Below are 17,626 nucleotides of genomic sequence, written 5' to 3' on the forward strand. Positions count from 1 at the left end.
TAAAGAGGCCAATTCTAAAATTGTAACCTTCTAGTAGGTAATTTAAATCAATGGCCAGTTGAAAGAAACTCAAGCTGGAGGAAAGAAATTTAGTATTTTTGGAAACCTAAATTAATATTATGTCAAGCCCTGGGAGCAGATTTTTTTCAAATGACTATAATTAAAGATATGTGAATTTTTCACAGGAGAAAAAAAGCTGAAAGTGAAAAATGCACCTAATTAAGTAATGATTTTATCTTTATTAGATGGTATTAAAAATATTATGTGGTTTAATGCTTTTAGAACCATAAAACAGCATTCTCTCTTTCACAATTCAAGGAATATTACACCAAACAATGGCAAAAGTGTGTCACTTTCTGTATGTTTTTCTCAGAAACAAAAGCTCAGATAGGAGTTTCCTGGTACTCTTATGATTTCAACCATTACATTTTGTCATAAATAAGCTTAGAAAGTTAATGCTAGGTAGACCATAAAGTGTTCAGTTCTGGTTTTCAGATAGCTACAACTACTAACTTTTCTCTCTACACCACATTTTTAATAACTTATTTTGTAAGAAAAATATTTTTAAAGTCAGCTACCAGTGATGTTTCAAGACTTTTCTACTTCGGTCCCAATTTGGTAGACCAAAAAGTTACCGAATCTTATGTTAAAAAGTCTATGTAGAGGCACCTAGGTGGCTCAGTTGGTTAAGTGTCTGCCTTTAGCTCAGGGCACGAGCCCAGGGTCCTGGGATTGAGCCCCTCATCTGGCTCCCCACTCAGCGAGGAACCTGCTTCTCCCACTTTCCCCACCCCCAAATCTTAAAAAAGAAAAAAAAAGTCTATATAGATTCTGGCAAGGTGGCAGCAATGGTAGTAGCCTAATTATTGGATCTCCCCTACCTGCACCCACCCTAACGCTAAAAAAAAAAAAAAAAAAAAAAAAAAAAAGACAAATAAAGCAGAACCAAAACCCCAAGAACAACATCTACAACAAACCCAAGGTGATAGAGTATTCCCACCAATCCTATATATGACAAGATGAGGAAAACCAACCAACAGCTTCAAGAAATTTCAGAGAGCCATTCTCGAGAACACCCCCTACAAACTGGATGACATTACAGTTTTTAATTTCCCTAGTTAAGTGCAGAGGGAATTGTGACCCACAGATGTCTCAGTGCTGGAATGTCCTGGGTGGGGGGAGGACTGATTCTTATAAAAAAACAAGAGAGGAGAAAGCCCCCGTATGGAGGAGAAACTGCTGAGGATGAATCTAAGAAGAGCAAAACAGGAGCAAAGGTTGGGTGGGCAGGTGGGAATGGGAACCAAAAATGTAAGATCTTAGACTTTTGAAAAGTAGAGTCCACATACCACTCTGTGAAAACAACGTAAGTGGTACTCCAGAATTGTGAAACTAGGAAAGCTATACCGGCCCCACTAAAAGCACAGGAAAACCCATAGTGAGCAACAGAAAGGAACCACAGCTGAATTCCAAAGTTATTTAAAGAAAAAATAAGGAGCAGAATAACATCCCCAGTACAGACAATAAAATCATGCCAGAAAAAAGGAAAACAGATGTAAACCACAACCCGGTATTTCAAAATAAGCTAAAAGAAATGAAATCAAAGAAGCTATAAAGAACCACATAAGACGTTTTAAAACCCAGAAATTAATTGACTGGAGAGAATGGAAGAGTGGAGGTAGTGAAGAAACCCAAGAAAAGAACTAAGAAAAGAAGTAAAAGAAATGAAGGGTAAATTTTTTTAAAACACACACACACACACAGCACATAAAATGAATTGTGCCTTAAAAGAACTGGAAGATAGAGAGGAACAAAATTTTTTAATTCACATAAATGATGAAGACACTGAAAGGTTTTGGGAGAAAGTGATCATCATAGAAGACAGGCAAAGAAGATCTAACACACATATAATGGGAGTTCCTGAAGCCAAAAAAAAAAAGAATAGGACAAACAGCTAAAGCTATGCTACAAGAAAACTTTCCGGAGTAATTACACATTTAAGTAGCATTATTATGTGACTAGAAAACTCAACACAGAGTGGCCGACACCGTAAAATACTACTGGACTTCAAAGAATAAAAGCAAAACACATTCCTTTGGGTATCTAGGCAAACCTACCAAGTTAAACGTGAGGAAAAGAAAATCAGAGTATCAGCCGACTTGGACAACACTTTATGGCAAAAGACAGTACCGTAAAATATTAAAGATACTTGAGCAAAGAAAAGATGAGCCAAGGACTTTACATCAGCCAACCTGACTTTGAAGTAGAAAGGTGACAGACAAGCTGTTGTGAGCATGTAATTCAGGAAATACTTCCCATGAGTGCTTCCTGAAGCATCTAGCAGAGAGGATGAGCTTCAGAAAAACAAACAGCCAGGAAAGACAGGACAGAAGGACCAGTGGCCAGCATCAAATAGATATTTACCAGGAGAACAGAGCAGTAACAAAGAAGAGAGGAGAACATGTAATTATCATATATTCTGATAAAGCAATTTTAGTACAGCTATCATTAAAATTAGGGGAGGGAGGGAGGGAGGGGCATTTGAAAAGTAGTATATGATCAACTGATTGTATAGATAGTAACTGGGATGAAAGGACATGACTTCAAATGCCAAGCTGGGGGTGGGGGAGGGAGAAGAAAGAACAGGCTTCTAGCTAATTTAAATGTTACTCACAGAAATAGAAAATAGCACCCCACCACCACCACCAAAGAGTGAAACAAGGGTATTATAGAAAAGTATTAGCATAAAAGCAACCAGCAGAATGAAAAAATACCAATTTTTGCCAGCACCCCAAGGAATACCAAAAGAGCGGAAAGAAAGTAGACTAACAGAAGAACACTCCAATTATTAAGTAATCTTGTTAGGGGAAAAAAAAAAAAAAATATATATATATATATATATATAAACCGGAATAGGACCAAATCTCTAAATCACAAATGCATAAGAAATACAGGGGACAAAGAGCCTGTTCACCAGCACCATGGGGATGCAACCAGAAGAATCAGCAGAATCCTGCACAGGACCAGTACTCAGTTCCTTCAACGGAAATGGGGGAATAGGACCTATGGGTGGCCCAGCAGTTTAGCGCCTGCCTTTGGCCCAGGGCGCGATCCTGGAGTCCCGGGATCGAGTCCTGTGTCGGGCTCCCGGCATGGAGCCTGCTTCTCCCTCTGCCTGTGTCTCTACCTCTCTCTCTCTCTCTCTCTATGTCTACACTGAATAAATAAATAAAATATTATAAATAAATAAATAAATAAATAAATAAATAAATAAATAAATAAATAAGAAATGACTTAAAGACCACATGAACCAACTGCAATATGGAAATCTCATTTGGATTCTGTATCAAATGTGTACAAATTGGTGTGCCTATTTTCATACATATTTTTATAGGTATTATATTTCCACAGGGAAACTGTGACTCCTGGGTAATCAACAACATCGTGGGAAATACATTGACTTGGAAAGCTGTGACACTGGCATTATCACTACATGTGGGGAGGGTAATCTTTGTATTTCAGAGCTACATACTGAAAACATGTCTAGATGAAATCCCACGATGCGTGAGAGGTACCTCGAAATAATGGAAGGATGAAGTGGACAAAGATGAAACAGAAAACGCTGCTTGCTGATCCAACTGTTGAAGCTGGATGGTAGGTATAGGAAAGTTCATTACACTATTACCTAGGTCTGAAATAGCCTTGTGCTTTGTATATTTAGATATGTAGATATATATCAATTTTTATGTATATACACATATATCATTTTCGTTTTTCAGAGAGAGAGAGAGCATGAGTGCCTGGAACAGGGTTTGAGGGAGAGGGAGAGAGAGCAGCATCTTAACCAGGGAGGGAGTGGGGCTCCATCTCACAACCCTGAGATCATGACCTGAGCCCAAATCAAGGTTTGGATGCTTAGCAAACTAAGCCATCTGGGTGCCTCTATATTTTAAAGTTAATGTGAGGTTCAATTGCTCCATCTTTTTTTTTTTTTAAGGTTTATTTATTTCTTTTTTGAGAGAAAGAACCCATGTGTCAAAACAGGGGGGTAGGGAGGGGGAGAGGGAGAGAATCTCAAGCTGACTCCCCGATGAGCACGAAGCCTGAAATGGGGCTGGATCTCACCACCCTGAGATCGTGACCTGAGCCAAAACCAAGAGTGGAATGCTAATGCAACAGCCACCCAGGTGCTCCTCAATTGCTCCATCTTAAGATAAAATGGCTACTACTAGGTTTTCAGACAACCCAAGGAATAGTCTAAAAGTTCCAGGCCCCCTACTTTTTTTTTTTTAACCCTTTTCTAGTTAATTGATAGCAAACTTAAACAGGATCTATTTAAACTAGGCCCTGAAATTCTCACCCAAAACAGTGGGAACTAACCAGTGATGACTGACCACACTGGATAAAAATAATTCCCTGACTTAGAAACACCAGTCTTTTGTCAAACGTGAAGCAAGTATATGACAGCAACGGGTCCCATCATTACTTAAGGACCCACACTTGTATATCTTAAAGCTGGTCATCTCAGCAAAATTGTTAGCTGACACCCTACCAAGCACCTGGGGAAATTTTGAAGGCCTTCCCGCCAAAGCTGTGGTCACTGGGGCCGCACCGTCTTGCCCACAACTCACAGGGGTACCACTCTCCATTGCCAGATGGTCTGTATATTGGATTCCTTCCTGAGCATCAACCCACAGTATACCAAAGGTGACAACAGTCCTACTCCATGCCCAAGAAACCGACAGAGAAGGAACTTTCTAGTCCTCAGTAATTCTCATCTGGGGGAGTCCTAGATTTGAAAACTAGAGAGCTTATCACTTCATGGATCTTTGAGAGGCCACTCTCAGGCTATACAGAGAGTCACCTGAAGCCAAGCTGCTGCCACCCCACCCTGGCCACCTACGGTGACAAGAGAGTGGCACACGATGCGCCCAATACCTGTCCTGGGCTGAATGGCCCAGAGTCGGACACAAGCTGCCATCGGCGGATCGTAGTTATCATGAAACCCAAAGATGGTCCGATTTTAACAAGAAAAGGCTGAATTTAAAAAGGAGGTGAAGAGTCTCTAGTCCTTGGAGACGACCTGAAGAGCACTCAGGCTTGGACCCCTGGAGGATCTCTCTCAGCTGTGAAAAAGCATTCTGGTACATTCTGAGAAAAATGATTCCAAGCCTCCAGCCGGTGGGTCCTTCCAGGAAAACCTGCTCATGTGGCTCATCGTTGTTCTGGAGGCCCCTTCCCTGGGCCCCTCGCCCCTTCCCTGTCTCTCCTCTTTCCCCTTCTGGTTTGCCTTCTCCAGTCCCTCCTCCTTCCTCGTGAACCCAGGCCGCCCCGACCCCCCTGAGAAACCTTTACCTTTCTCTGCTCTCTTCCCTAAGTGACCAGAACACAGAACTGAAATAAATCTATATTAAGCCGCTTTCTATGAGAGACCCTAGGCTTTCTTCTTCTCTTTCTGGGCTCTTTGTGGGGCCTGGGCTCATGAGCCAAAAAAAGAATTCACTGGAACAGAAGCCCCAAAATGAGGAGGATTTTTGCTTGGTGCTCTCCCCACTGCTCTCCCCACTCCCCCGATGCTTTAACAATCCTGGATGAGCCAACCTATGAATGTTAAAAGATCTTAAATTTTAAATTTTAAAAATTAAATTTAAAAAGATTTTATTTTAAAAGGTCAGTTTAAAAGATATTAGAAGGGACCAAGGGAATGAAACTGAGTCATAAGACTACAATTTTATGGATAGAGCTGCTGGTCCAGATTTCCCATAGGGACACAGAAGCCGGCTTATACCCTGCTAAGGACTGTCCTCACCTGCTGGCCTGCCACCACCTCAGCTCTCCAGCATCCCCCTCCCTTGGCCAGCCTCTCTTTGGAAGGCAGTCATTCCGAACCTAAGGTGATCATTTTAAATAATATCCCTTGAAAATGCACAAATGTAAATTAGGCTACACATTCAGATCTACTAAAAAATTCATAAACCCTTCTACATATGCTAGTTTATTTTAAAAAGCAAAAGAGGAGGGGGGGTTCTTTTTTTTTTTTTTTTTACGAAAGTGATGCCTTTGGGTTGAGCTAGAAACGTGTCTACTATTTCCCTGCAGTAAATACCCTGACGATACTATAAGTAGAAAAAAAAAATGTTTCCACATCCCAATTAAACCTTTTCAAGTGGCTCTTCTAATGCCATCTTTTGGATTAAGAATCCGGGTTTCATTTAACAATGACAAGAAGCCTAATGACCACCCTGTGTGGTTTTTATTACCAGGCCAGTTCTTAAAACGAAGATCTTCCCAAGGTACATGGACTCAACGTCACCCATTAAAAGAGAAATCAGTGGAAATCAGAATGGAAATGCATTTAAAACACTTCACAAGCCAAAAGACCGAGTCGGTTTAAAAGTACCCATAGCCTTTCCAAGTAGAAGAATTCTCAATTTTTTTTAACATGCTCTTGTTTTCTTTCAAACATGCGCCAGCCCAGTAACAGAGAGCCAATGCCCCCACCTCCCCACCCCATCACACTTCTAAAATCGCCAGTGTTTTCCCCAGAAGCCAAATCTATATTAGAAACCTTTCTATAAATACCTCCTTCCAATAAAAAGACACACCAAATAATCCCCAAAATTCTTTGTGATGATATCCCCTTTGTTCTAACTCTGCTAAGCAATTCTGCTGCTGTTTACCAGCCTACCTACATAGGTCATTCTATGTAAATTACTGGCAGCCCGGGATTGTTTTTGAAGAATTTTCTAACACCCTTTGAAATAACCTGAATCATCTGGGGTAAAAATCCCAAAGAAGCTAGGTATTTTGCCTCACTCACTCAACTCACTCGGGAACTTAAAAGATGCAAGCGAAGGAGTGAGGGTGTCTCCTCTTTTCATATTTCCCTATAATATTTTTTTTCCACTTGGTCAGGAACAAAGGCACTCCCAGGTGAGTGCCATCACACACCTTTTTTTTTTTTTCACACCTTTTCTTTAAGTGATTGACTTTTTCTCCCACCAACAGCCACCTCCTCACCCAAGGCTCCCTGCTTTGGGGAGGGCGGGAAACCAGTGCCCCCAATTACCTTCTAAATGCCCTCTAGTGCAGAGTGGAGAACCCAGAACAGAAGCTCAAGATGTCCTAAACCCTACAGGAGAGCTTGATTATCAAGGTTGAGAGGCTTTGCTTATTCCTGGTTTTTTTGGAGTGGGTTTTTTTTTTTAAAGGAATGGGTTTATGCAGATTGCCACACGCCTGGATTATCATTTTACTAAATATTTAAAATCTGCTAATAAGTAAAGAACCAAAAAAACCATCTAGTGCCACTACGGGACGTTGAGCCTATGAAATCTGTAATCTTGGCTGGCTGTGGGGAGGTAGGAAGGTGAGGGAGGGTAATTAGCCCTGGACTTAAAAGCAACTCAAAGTACGTATCCGTGGCCCTACTCTGGATTTGCATTGTACATGCATCATGTGTAATACATGCAAAAGGAAAGTCTGTAGTTTTTCCATTTTTTAAAGTTAATTTCTCTGAATAAGTAACTACCTGACCAGATTACACTTAACAAAAATCTCCTCACATATGGCACCGGAGGAAATACTGCAATTACTGACGAATCAAAAAAAAAAAAAAAATCCTCAGAAATTACCATATCTCATCTTCCAGTAGATTCTTTCCATGGGAGTCTTTTGGCTAGCTGAAACCCTTTCCTTTAAGATTCACACCTTACCCCATGCCTTCACCGAGATTTAACTCAGGCCCCACATCTTCCTCTGATTCAGCCTCTCTCCTCCAGAAGGATGCCTATGCCTCTAATCCAGTGGTAATGAATATGCATCCTGGCTTCTGGTCCAGGACTGGTATTTAAATCTTATTACAAATCCTATTACATTAGCACCGACCCCAGCCCTTATCTTCCCATAGCTCTCAGGCTCCTTCAAGGCAGGGATCACATCTCAGAGCATCATCACACATTTCAACATGACAAGTGAAATGGCATAATCAACTGGAAGCTGTTGAATTGCAATTTCATTTCTACCGTCCTCCCTACTGGACGGCTGAATGATCTGATCTGTGCCATTGAGCCATGACCATGAAATGACCCAAGGGAAAGGGCAGGTGGGAAGGGAAGTCTGGGGGGTGGGCAAGCCACAGGGCGAGCAATCCACCCCTGAGCAATCAAGGAAAAAGGACTTCCTTCATCCTCACAGATCTCTGGGCCTAGCTGCAGCACGGCTGGCTTTCTCTCAAAATTATCAGTGGGGGGATCACAGAGCACAGTGGTTCTCAGGTTAGGGTGAATTATGATCGATTATAGATTCCTCTGGACCTCGGACTTCCTTTTGTTCCTCTTACTTTGGCACTTGGCTTAAGCGATCCCACAACTGCATGATCCACTCTGGTGAGACAGCCCCAAACCCTAAGAGATCAATAACCCAGGCTTAAGCTGTGGGTTCTTTATTGGCTATTTTCAATATGGCCAAAAACTGTGAAGAGTGGTGGATCACGTTAGAGTCGAACCCGAATTTAGAGAAACACTCTTCCCAAAGCCAAGGCAGGAAAGAAGGAAAAAGTGGCTGGTGATTTTATTTAGAAACGATTTCAGACAGGCCCTTAAAGGGTCATCAGACCAGCTGAGGTAAGCAGGACCTAACCATTTCAATGACAATTATGTGGCTCTCCTCATACTTGCAGCAAAGACCCTATAACTAGCTCTGGCGATGCAATAACGTATTTTCCAAAGCTCCAATCAAAGAATCCACCCCCCGCCCCAACAAAAAAAATCTCAATTTCCTTCTGGGGCAATTTAAACTATTCTCACTTCGTCCCATTCTTCACTCACATATTGCAAATATTTGAAGACTGTCATTCCCTAAAACTTCCTCACCTTATCTTCTCCAGGCTTAATAAATCCAATTTCTTTAAGTTGCCTTCAAAGGGCCTATTTGCCAAAGCTTTAATCAACTCTGTCCTCCCTCACACCCACACTGTCCATTCTGTTCTCTGAGAAAACCAACAAACACTCTTGAAAAATGGCTTCATGTGGAGAATAAATGCAGAATTATCCTCCTGCTATGTATTTCTTTTCGTGAAAATTTACCTTTCATTGTATGACTGACACACAACACGCAATTCCTTAAAAATCCCCAAATCCTACCATTCATATCACACAGCCATGTCCTGTTGACTTCTGGGGCACAGTTTTGCTCTTACGTGGACCCGACCCTAAGAAGTATCCCATTTGTATCTACCATCATGAAATGGAGTTTCAAGGAAATGTGGCCTGTAAATAGTCAATAAATAAACACAACAGAGTCCAACGCCATATTCCTCTTCCTCCCCTCAAACGGACTGCTCCTCCTCTGGCTTTATTTCCATGTATAACATAGTACCTACCACCAGTTCTCTCAGTTACCCATGCCTACTGGGAACTCATGCTCCCCTTCCCCTCAATCTCATCCATGCCTGACACATCCAAGATGCCTGTAAATTTGCCAAGTGAATTTAGTCTGCCATCTTGATCTTCCCCACATCTCATTAGTGTTTTCCCTGCTTCCCTGAACATGCACCCTTAACACTCAGGCCCTCACGCCTCCTTCCCCCAGAGGCCACCTAAAGAGTCTGACCATCGCTCTACCCTGCTCCCCATCAACACATAGCTCAGCCATGAGACTGTCCCCAAAGAGGCTCCTGAGAAACTCTCCCTTAGGTGTCTATACCCCCATGTTCACAGCAGCATTATTCAGAACAGCCAAAAGGGGGGGAGAAGCCACCCAGTGGTCCATTGATGGATGAAAGGATAAACAAAATATGGTATAAACTTATACATGTGCATATGCATATGCATACTTACATACACATATACATACATTTCCCTCCTTAAAGAGGAAGGAGATCCTAACATATGTTACAACGTGGATGAACCTTGAAGACATTATGCCAAGTGAACTAAGCCAGTCACAAAGACAAATCCTGAACGATTCCACTTCTATGAGGTCCCTAGAGTAGTCGAACTCGTAAATACAGAAAAACAAAATGACGGTTGCCAGGGGCTGGGGGAAGGGGTAATAGGGAGTTAGTGTTTAATGGGCACAGAGTTTGTTTTGCCAGATGGAAAACGTTCTGGATATGGACTGCCCAACAACGTGAACGTATACTTAACACTACTGAACTATACATCTAAAAATGATTAGGATAGTAAATATTACGTTATGTGTATTTTCCTAAAATGCACACACAAGCACATACACACCTCCCTTGGTCTTGGTTACCCACAGCAAGGGGGTGTCCAAGTTTTCAGGGGAGGTTGGGGATTGGATGGAATGGTGGAGCGAGCAGTCCTGGCCAGATGGTCAGCAAAACCCAGAGTCACTACGGGGTCAGGTCCACACTAGTCCTGACCTCTCAGCTCTTTTCAGAATCTGGACTGGGACGCCTGGGTGGCTCCGTGGTTGAGCATCCGCCTTTAGCTCAGGTCGTGATCCCAGGGTCCTGGGATCGAGTCCCACATGGGGCTCCCCGCAGGGAGCCTGCTTCTCCCTCTTCCTATGTCTCTACCTCTCTCTGTGTCTCTCAGGAATAAAACGATAAATAATCTTGAAAAAAAAAAAAAAAGAATCTGAACCAAACGCAACAATAAATATTCCCTCCCTCCAATGTTCCTTGAGGCTAATCAAAGAGCCCACCTTTCCTGCCTCTCTTCCCCTCCGATTCTCTACCCACCCCAACCACCACACCAACTGGAAGATGTGACAATCCTCAAATAAGATCCTAAGACTTGTCCTCTGTTCCCAGGGTTTTTTCCCAATTGAAGCCTCAACTACACTCTACCCTCCAACGCACAGAAATCACTTTGCACTTCTTTTGACACCAGGTTGGATTTAAATTGGAGGCTCTGCTCTCAGGCCCCCCTCCCCTCTGGCCCACACCTGTAGTGCCTGCGAGGACGAAGGCCTAGGGATTGACAGATCTTCCTAAGACCCGTTCTGAAAGGTTTACTGAGCATTTACTATGTTCAAATGCTGCACAAGTGCTGGAGAACGGGAGATGTTAAACTCACATCTACGGAGCACCGCTGTGTGTCCAGCCTGAGGCAAAGGCCAAGGTCAGCCAGGTCCCTCACTCCTAGGGAAGGTGGTCACAGAAAAACCCCTCACTCTTGAGGTGCTTTCAACCCCACTTCACAAAGTAACAGGGTCCCTGGACCCTAAGTGAGCTACCCTTACTTATTCACCTTGAGAAAATGGCCATTCTACAGACCTGTCCCGTCCTAAAGTTTCACCTGGAAATCCAGATCCACCAAGACAGGGCTAAGAATAAAGTGGAACAAAGAACCAGGGGGAGAACTATGCATTGTTGCCACTACCAGCGGATTTTTTTTTTTAAAAAAAGCTAGACATAAAAATAAAACAAAAAAAAAAAAAAGCTAGACATGAAGTGTACACATTTCTCACCTTAGTACCAAAAACAGCCCTCTACAAAATCTGGTTTCAAACCATTTCCAATTTTTTTTTCTAAGAGACAAAGCTGAAAGAGGGCCATGGAATCAGCCTGATGTGGAATTCCCATGCTGTCCCCGTGAGACACCATGCTAGGGCATGTGATCCCCTTTTGGGAGCCCATGCCATCATCCCCGGGTCACACATGAAGGACTGAGGCTTACAGAGAGGAAGAGTCCTCACCCAGATCGCACAGGTGGCAAGGGGCCCAAGTGGACACAAACCACAGTTGGTCCCATTTAGGAGCCCAAGGTCTTAACTCTGATGCCACCCGCCCTGGATAACAATTTAGCCTGACGTTTGCAAGTGTGGAAAATGTAACCATCAGAAAAGGAGGCAGGTACCCAACAAAGTGTGTAGTAACCAAAATATAGCATGAAGGCCAGAGCATAGGATGAATGGAAAAATCAGCAGATGTGAATGTTTTCACTGGAGAAATCTTCTGAGTTTGTTTGTCTTTCTGGGGGAGGAAAAAAAAAAAAGTTCAACATCCATCCAGTCTCCGAGTAGGGATTCCCAACGGTTAGGTCAAAAGCTATATAAAACTCAAAACACGAAGTAAAGTTTATTTCACGTTAAAAGCTGTCATGTTCGTACTTAATTGGTACCTTGCATGAAAGGTTCCAAAGAGAAACCGTCAAATTCTACATCCTCACAGAGCTCACTCACTCATTAGGTGCCCATCCCATCCCAGGCCCTGTGCCAAGCATCTGGACAAGAATCTCTTTCTGATTTTTAGGACAATCATATGAGAGTAGGCATGATTTCCATCTTGGGGAAAACAGTAATTCCTATTTTACAGATGGTAATTATTGACTGACATGTATTGAGCTTGTACTGGCAACCATTCTAAAAACGCTACACGTAGAACAGATTTACTGGAACAGAATGGTTTCGTAATTTAAAGTCACACAGCTGAAACGAGGGTGAAAAAGGAAATTCAGTGGGGTGACAGACTTGCTCCAAGCCCCCAAAGGTCTCAGCCACGAAGCCAGCAGACTAATTAATACAAGGCTGTCTTCACTACTTAGGCCTGTGCTCTGTCCCCTAGGTACCTGTCCACCAGGTACCTGTCCACCAATTACCTACCAGATACCCGTCCACCAAGTACCTGTCTACTAGGTACCTGTCCACTAGGTACCTGCATGGCCCATCTACGTTCACCAGCGCCTGAGGCTTAAAGTCTACAATGTCTAAGGGCTGGCAGCAAAGAGTGGTATCTCCTGGAGCCTCCTAAGGAACACAAATCCCATCTAAAGAGGCAGAGTTTTCCGTTCTTCAAGAGAACAGAGAAATCGAGAACTTGACATAAATTCTCCAGATTTTTAAGCACCGCCTCGATGTTTTCCTAAAAAGCAGCATGTGGGGGGAAACAAAACAAAACACACACGTCCAGGGGCCAGCAGCCGGTAACGTCTCCCTACCTAGTTAGAGTCTGAAGTCAAAAGCTGGGCTGTCTCGGGTCCCAAACGTCCAGAATCAGAGGTCCTGGGCCAGGCTTCCTCAGAGTCCCCTCCCCTTCGACACAGATTTACCCTGGCTTTGCCCTCTACTCACACCGGTGCCTCTGCTTACTCCCTGGCAGGTGCTCCTCGCTCTGGACTTGCAGTCACAAAGCCACCTTATTCAAGTTACAGAAACCGCCTATGAAATTTTGCACACTTGAGATTCCTTCCAAGGCCTTTCAGTCCCTTATTTGGAAAGTCCCCTCCCGTGCATGCTGCAAAACAAAGCACTTCCCTCGTCCCAGCCTGTGGACCCTCCAACTAAATCCATTCTGGAGCCAACGCTGCTGCAGCCTTGACCACTGCCTCCCTCGGAGAGGTTCTCATCCTGCAAGGCCAGCTTTAAGATTTCTGCTCGCTCGGGACACCGGGACACCGTGGCTCATTTCCCGGTGTCCTCTCATCGGCTGGTGGGGGTGGGGGGGTGGGGGGAGACTTGAGGAAATGAGTCAAAATCCTAAGGGCAACTTCTGGCAGCTGTCAACAACAGCAGCAAAATCCATCAGCACAACAACATCTGTCCCTAAACAAACGCGCACGACCAGGGAAGCCCAGGAAACACTTGGCCCGTTTCTGATGAGGATGTGTTTGGGGCTATGAGTGGTAAACTGCCTTTCTGGCTCAACTGTGCCCATTCAGGGTAAATGGCCGGTGGTGTGAACTCATTCCTGGCAGTCTGCTCTTTCACAGCTATGCCACAAGTATATGATAATGCTAAGAGCATTTTAATTTTTTTGGAGAGGGGGATGGAAACAAAAAATCTCAACTGACTTTCATCATCATTTGAGAGACCATTGGTCTTCATTTCCGAGGCCTTTGGAATGGGACACCTAGAGCCCTCAGGAGCAGGGTCAGTTGCCTAAGTACCCCCCCAGGGAAGCTATATTGAATGACTCCCCCTCCCCAGTGAATACTTCCCTCAAACTGAGAACACTTTAAGTCAGACATCGTAAGACAGGCAATTCTAGGTCTTTTTTTTACCAAAATTTGGAGGGCCATCCCATATTCTCAGACCCTCCAGTGATACCCCGGCATACAATATGTGCTCAGTGAATAGCTTCAAATGATCTCACAACTGATTCTGTTAAGGCTGTGAATGGATATACAGTTGGGCTAATGTCAGGCTTCACCACTGATGATTTTGATAACAGACTTATCCTCAGCAGTGTCTCCAGCTATAAAATGGTAAGGATGGTAAGACTACTGCCTCCAGGGCTTGTTGGGAGGACTAGAAATACCACATGAAACCCTCTCCCCGACTCCCCCACCCCAAAACACGGACCTGGCCCAGTTTTGAATAAAAAACAATTACACAACACACAAAATGAAATGTAAGGCACATCAGAGAATGCGTCGTGATAACACAGCATACAGACATTATCAAGTCATAAAAAAAAAAAAATGTGTGGATGAGGGGGAAAGACCAGAATGGGGCTAAGCAACTTTGCTGGGATCCCTTTACAGGACCACCGTATTATTCCCAACAGGATAAGAACCAAAATGTCCCTTGGCCAGCTGCTGGGTATGACTCTGGCCTCACACCTGCAGGAACGAGAGAGGAAAGTGTGATTCACTATTCCTGGCAGGCTCGTGTTGCCGGGCACAGGAGTTGTAAATACTGAGGGGAGCGGTGATGGAGGGTCCTACACGGAGTTGGCACCTCCTAGGTTGTATTCAAAGGGAAACTAGGCAAAGGTGGGGACTGGGGAGGAAGCAGGAATAAACCACACCCCCCTGCTTTAGCATAGGGCTCGAGCAGTAGCAACCACCAGTGGTCCCCGAGAGGGGAGAGGCAGAGCAATTTCAGGGAGCCAGAAAGGAATCAGGGAAAGAATTCCGAAAAACTGTAGTCTACACCCAGAACACTGGAAGAGGAGAATGTGGAACCCAAAGGATCCTTCATGATGCCGATGCCTCACTGTTCTCTGGAGGACACTGGGACCTCCAGAATTTAAATGACCTGCCAAGGGCACACCGCTAATACATGCTGCAAAAAGGAGAACGAGAAGGGCAGCTCAAGGCTCTGTCACTATACCACACTGCCCCCCAGGAGCCAGCCCTAAAACTCCCTCTGCCAAAAATCTATTGAAGGGAGCAGGATATTCACGAAGACAGAGGCGACCGATTCACGTAATTTTTAAAAAGGGAACTATTCCGCGTGGTCTGCCTTTTCTGGCGCCCTATTCGGGTCCCTGAACATACCTTAACTGCAATTTAAAATGCCAAGGCACAAAGACAGGAGGACCAAATGTGTCATTTGAAGCTTAAGCGGTCAAATCCGCCACGGAAACCGGGCCCTGGCTCATGATCCACGCCCCCACCCCCCCATCTCACAGGGTCCAGATGCAAGGCCTCTCTTCCTCCACAGGAAAGCCCGCACAATGCCTTCCAAGCCCGGGAGCAGGCCGGCTGGACCCGGGGACTTTAGGGGAAACGGGCCGGCGGTCAATGGAGTACACGACAGTTCATAACGATGCTTCCTTTTCTTTCTTTCTTTCTTTTTTTTTAAGCCCCTTAAATTCCAGTTGAGACTCACTTTCTGTCCTTGCACCATCGGGGTGGCCTTAAAGGGTCTTACAAAAAAAAAAAAAATGACCTGGGTTTTACGGCTTAGCCGGGCGCCCTGCACTCGCTCGTGCACTAGCGACACCCAGAAAAAAAAAAAAAAAAAAAAAAAACGGGGGGGTGGAGGGGAGGGGAGGAATCTGACCCAGGGCTTCCAGGAGCCTGCAAGTCCTCCTCCTCCTCCTCCACCACCACCACCTTCAGACCCAAGTTCCCGCGCACACAGAACCGGGTTTTCACTACAGATGCAAGTACGATTTGCAGAAAGTTCCACTGCGTCTCCCACCCCCGCCCCCGGCGGCCCCGGAGGAGTGCAGCTGTCACGTGGGGCGGGGTGCTGCAAACCTCCCAGCTCCCAGGGAGGACGGGGCCCCCCGGCTCCAGGGCGCAGACCCGGCTGGAGCGGCTTGCAGAGCCCCGCCGGGCCGTCGGGGGGCGGGGGGGGCACGGGGCGCCCCGCGCGCGGTCCCTGCCTCCCGGCCGCTCGGAGGCGCGTGGCAGGAAAGAAACGGCCCCGCGGCGGAAAGGGGCGAGCCTCCGGCGTGGGATCTCCAACAGCAGAAAGTCTGCAGCCTAGCGGCGGCTTTGCACGCGCCCTGCCCAAGTTGTCCCCGCAGCCGCCGCCTCCAGGCTCAGGGGTCCGGCTCCCCGGGCGGACACGCCTATAACCGGGGGCGGGGGGCGACCCGGGGCGCGGCGGGGCCGGGCGGCGCGGCTCTGTCCCCAGCTCCGGGCCACAAAGGGCGCCCGCGGTGTGCAGAGAGGAGCCTCTGCAACTTCGCCCTCGGCGCGGCCGCGAACCTGCGCGCTCCGGCCTCACACGCGCAACTTTCAACAAAAGGAAGCAGCGGCCGCGCCTCGGTCGGCGCGCGGAGGTAACGCGCTGGGTGCGGACCCCGGACCCGCCCGCCTCGGCCCCCGCGCGCCCCGCGCACAAAAGCCGCCCCGAGCCGCACGGCTCGCGCCCTCCCGCCCCGCCGGACCCCAGCCCCGCGCCCCCGCCGCCCGCCCCAGGGGCTCCCCGCGCAGGTGAGCGAGGCAGGGCGCGGGGGCGTCCCGGGCACGCCTCGAGCCTCCGGAGGCGGAGAAGCACGGGCACCCCTGCGGGACCCCCACCCCCACCCCCAGCCCCAGCCCCAGCCCCGGCCAGCGGGCTGCAGCCCCGGGGCGCGCCGGCGGCGCCGGGGTGGGCACGCGGGGCGCGCGACCCGGGGGCCCACCTGTCTGGACGCCGAGCAGCAGGAGCAGGACGCAGAGAAAATCCCAGGCGCCGCGAGCGCCTCTCATCGCGGTGGCTGCGCTGGGACCGGAGCTCCGTTCCCCGTTCCTGCTCGCGCCCAAGTGCTCGGAGCGCGGCGGAGCCGAGCCCCCAGAGCGGCGAGCGCCGAGCGCCGAGCCGCGGCCCCTCCTCCCAGCGCCCTCCCTCCGCGCGCGGCCACGCCCCTTCCCCGCGCCCCTCCTCGCCTCCCCCCCCCCCCGCCCGGGGCTCGCGGGCCGCCGCGCCGCCGACGGGCTGATCCCCGGGGCCCTGCCTCGCGCCCCCTCTCCGCCTCCCCTGTGATGTGGTCGGGGGCCCGGCGCGGCTCCCGGGGAGGGGCCGTGTGAAGCCGCGCACCCAGCGCACCTGAGGGCGCGGGCCCGCCACCTGGCAGGTGCTCCCCAGACAATGAGGTCCGCCGCCCGGCCCCCGAGCTCGCTCCCGGGGCGGGGGGTGCAGGAGCCGGCAGGAACGGGGGGCGCCGGGGACTAGTGGTGAGGCCCCCCGCTCGCTCTGCCCTCGCTGTCCGTCGTGGGGGCCCCCGGGGCGCAGGTCACTCACCCCGCTCGGCTTCACCTGCTCCGCGCCGGGAGCGCACCGCACCGGCGGCTTCCCCGGGGCGCTGCGGCCTCCGCCCGCCGACCCCCGCCGCGGCTCTCGGAGGAGCGGGCTTGGCTTGCGAGCCGGGGAGAGGCGGCCGCGGCGAAGTTTGCTCCGGGAGCCCGAGTTTTTAGACGACTTTGCGCCACGGTTGCAGCGCTAAGCAATTCGGGAGCCCCCCGCCCCCACCCCGACCCCCCGACACACACACACA

The 17,626-nt window shown here is 47.7% G+C and overlaps 1 protein-coding gene across 1 annotated transcript in view; it reads right to left on the reverse strand.

Annotated features, from left to right (window-relative positions):
• KIT (KIT proto-oncogene, receptor tyrosine kinase) overlaps positions 1 to 16,914 on the reverse strand; it is a gene marked incomplete at its 3' end in the record, with an annotated part of 76,131 nt that extends 59,217 nt beyond the window's left edge. The window contains 1 exon segment of the mRNA XM_055341793.1: positions 16,775 to 16,914. Within this exon segment, the coding sequence (XP_055197768.1) occupies positions 16,775 to 16,841 (67 nt within the window).
• Between the last annotated feature and the right edge of the window lie 712 nt (positions 16,915 to 17,626).

Source organism: Nyctereutes procyonoides, unplaced genomic scaffold (assembly GCF_905146905.1).
Source record: "Nyctereutes procyonoides isolate TBG_1078 unplaced genomic scaffold, NYPRO_anot_genome, whole genome shotgun sequence".
NCBI lineage: Eukaryota > Metazoa > Chordata > Mammalia > Carnivora > Canidae > Nyctereutes > Nyctereutes procyonoides.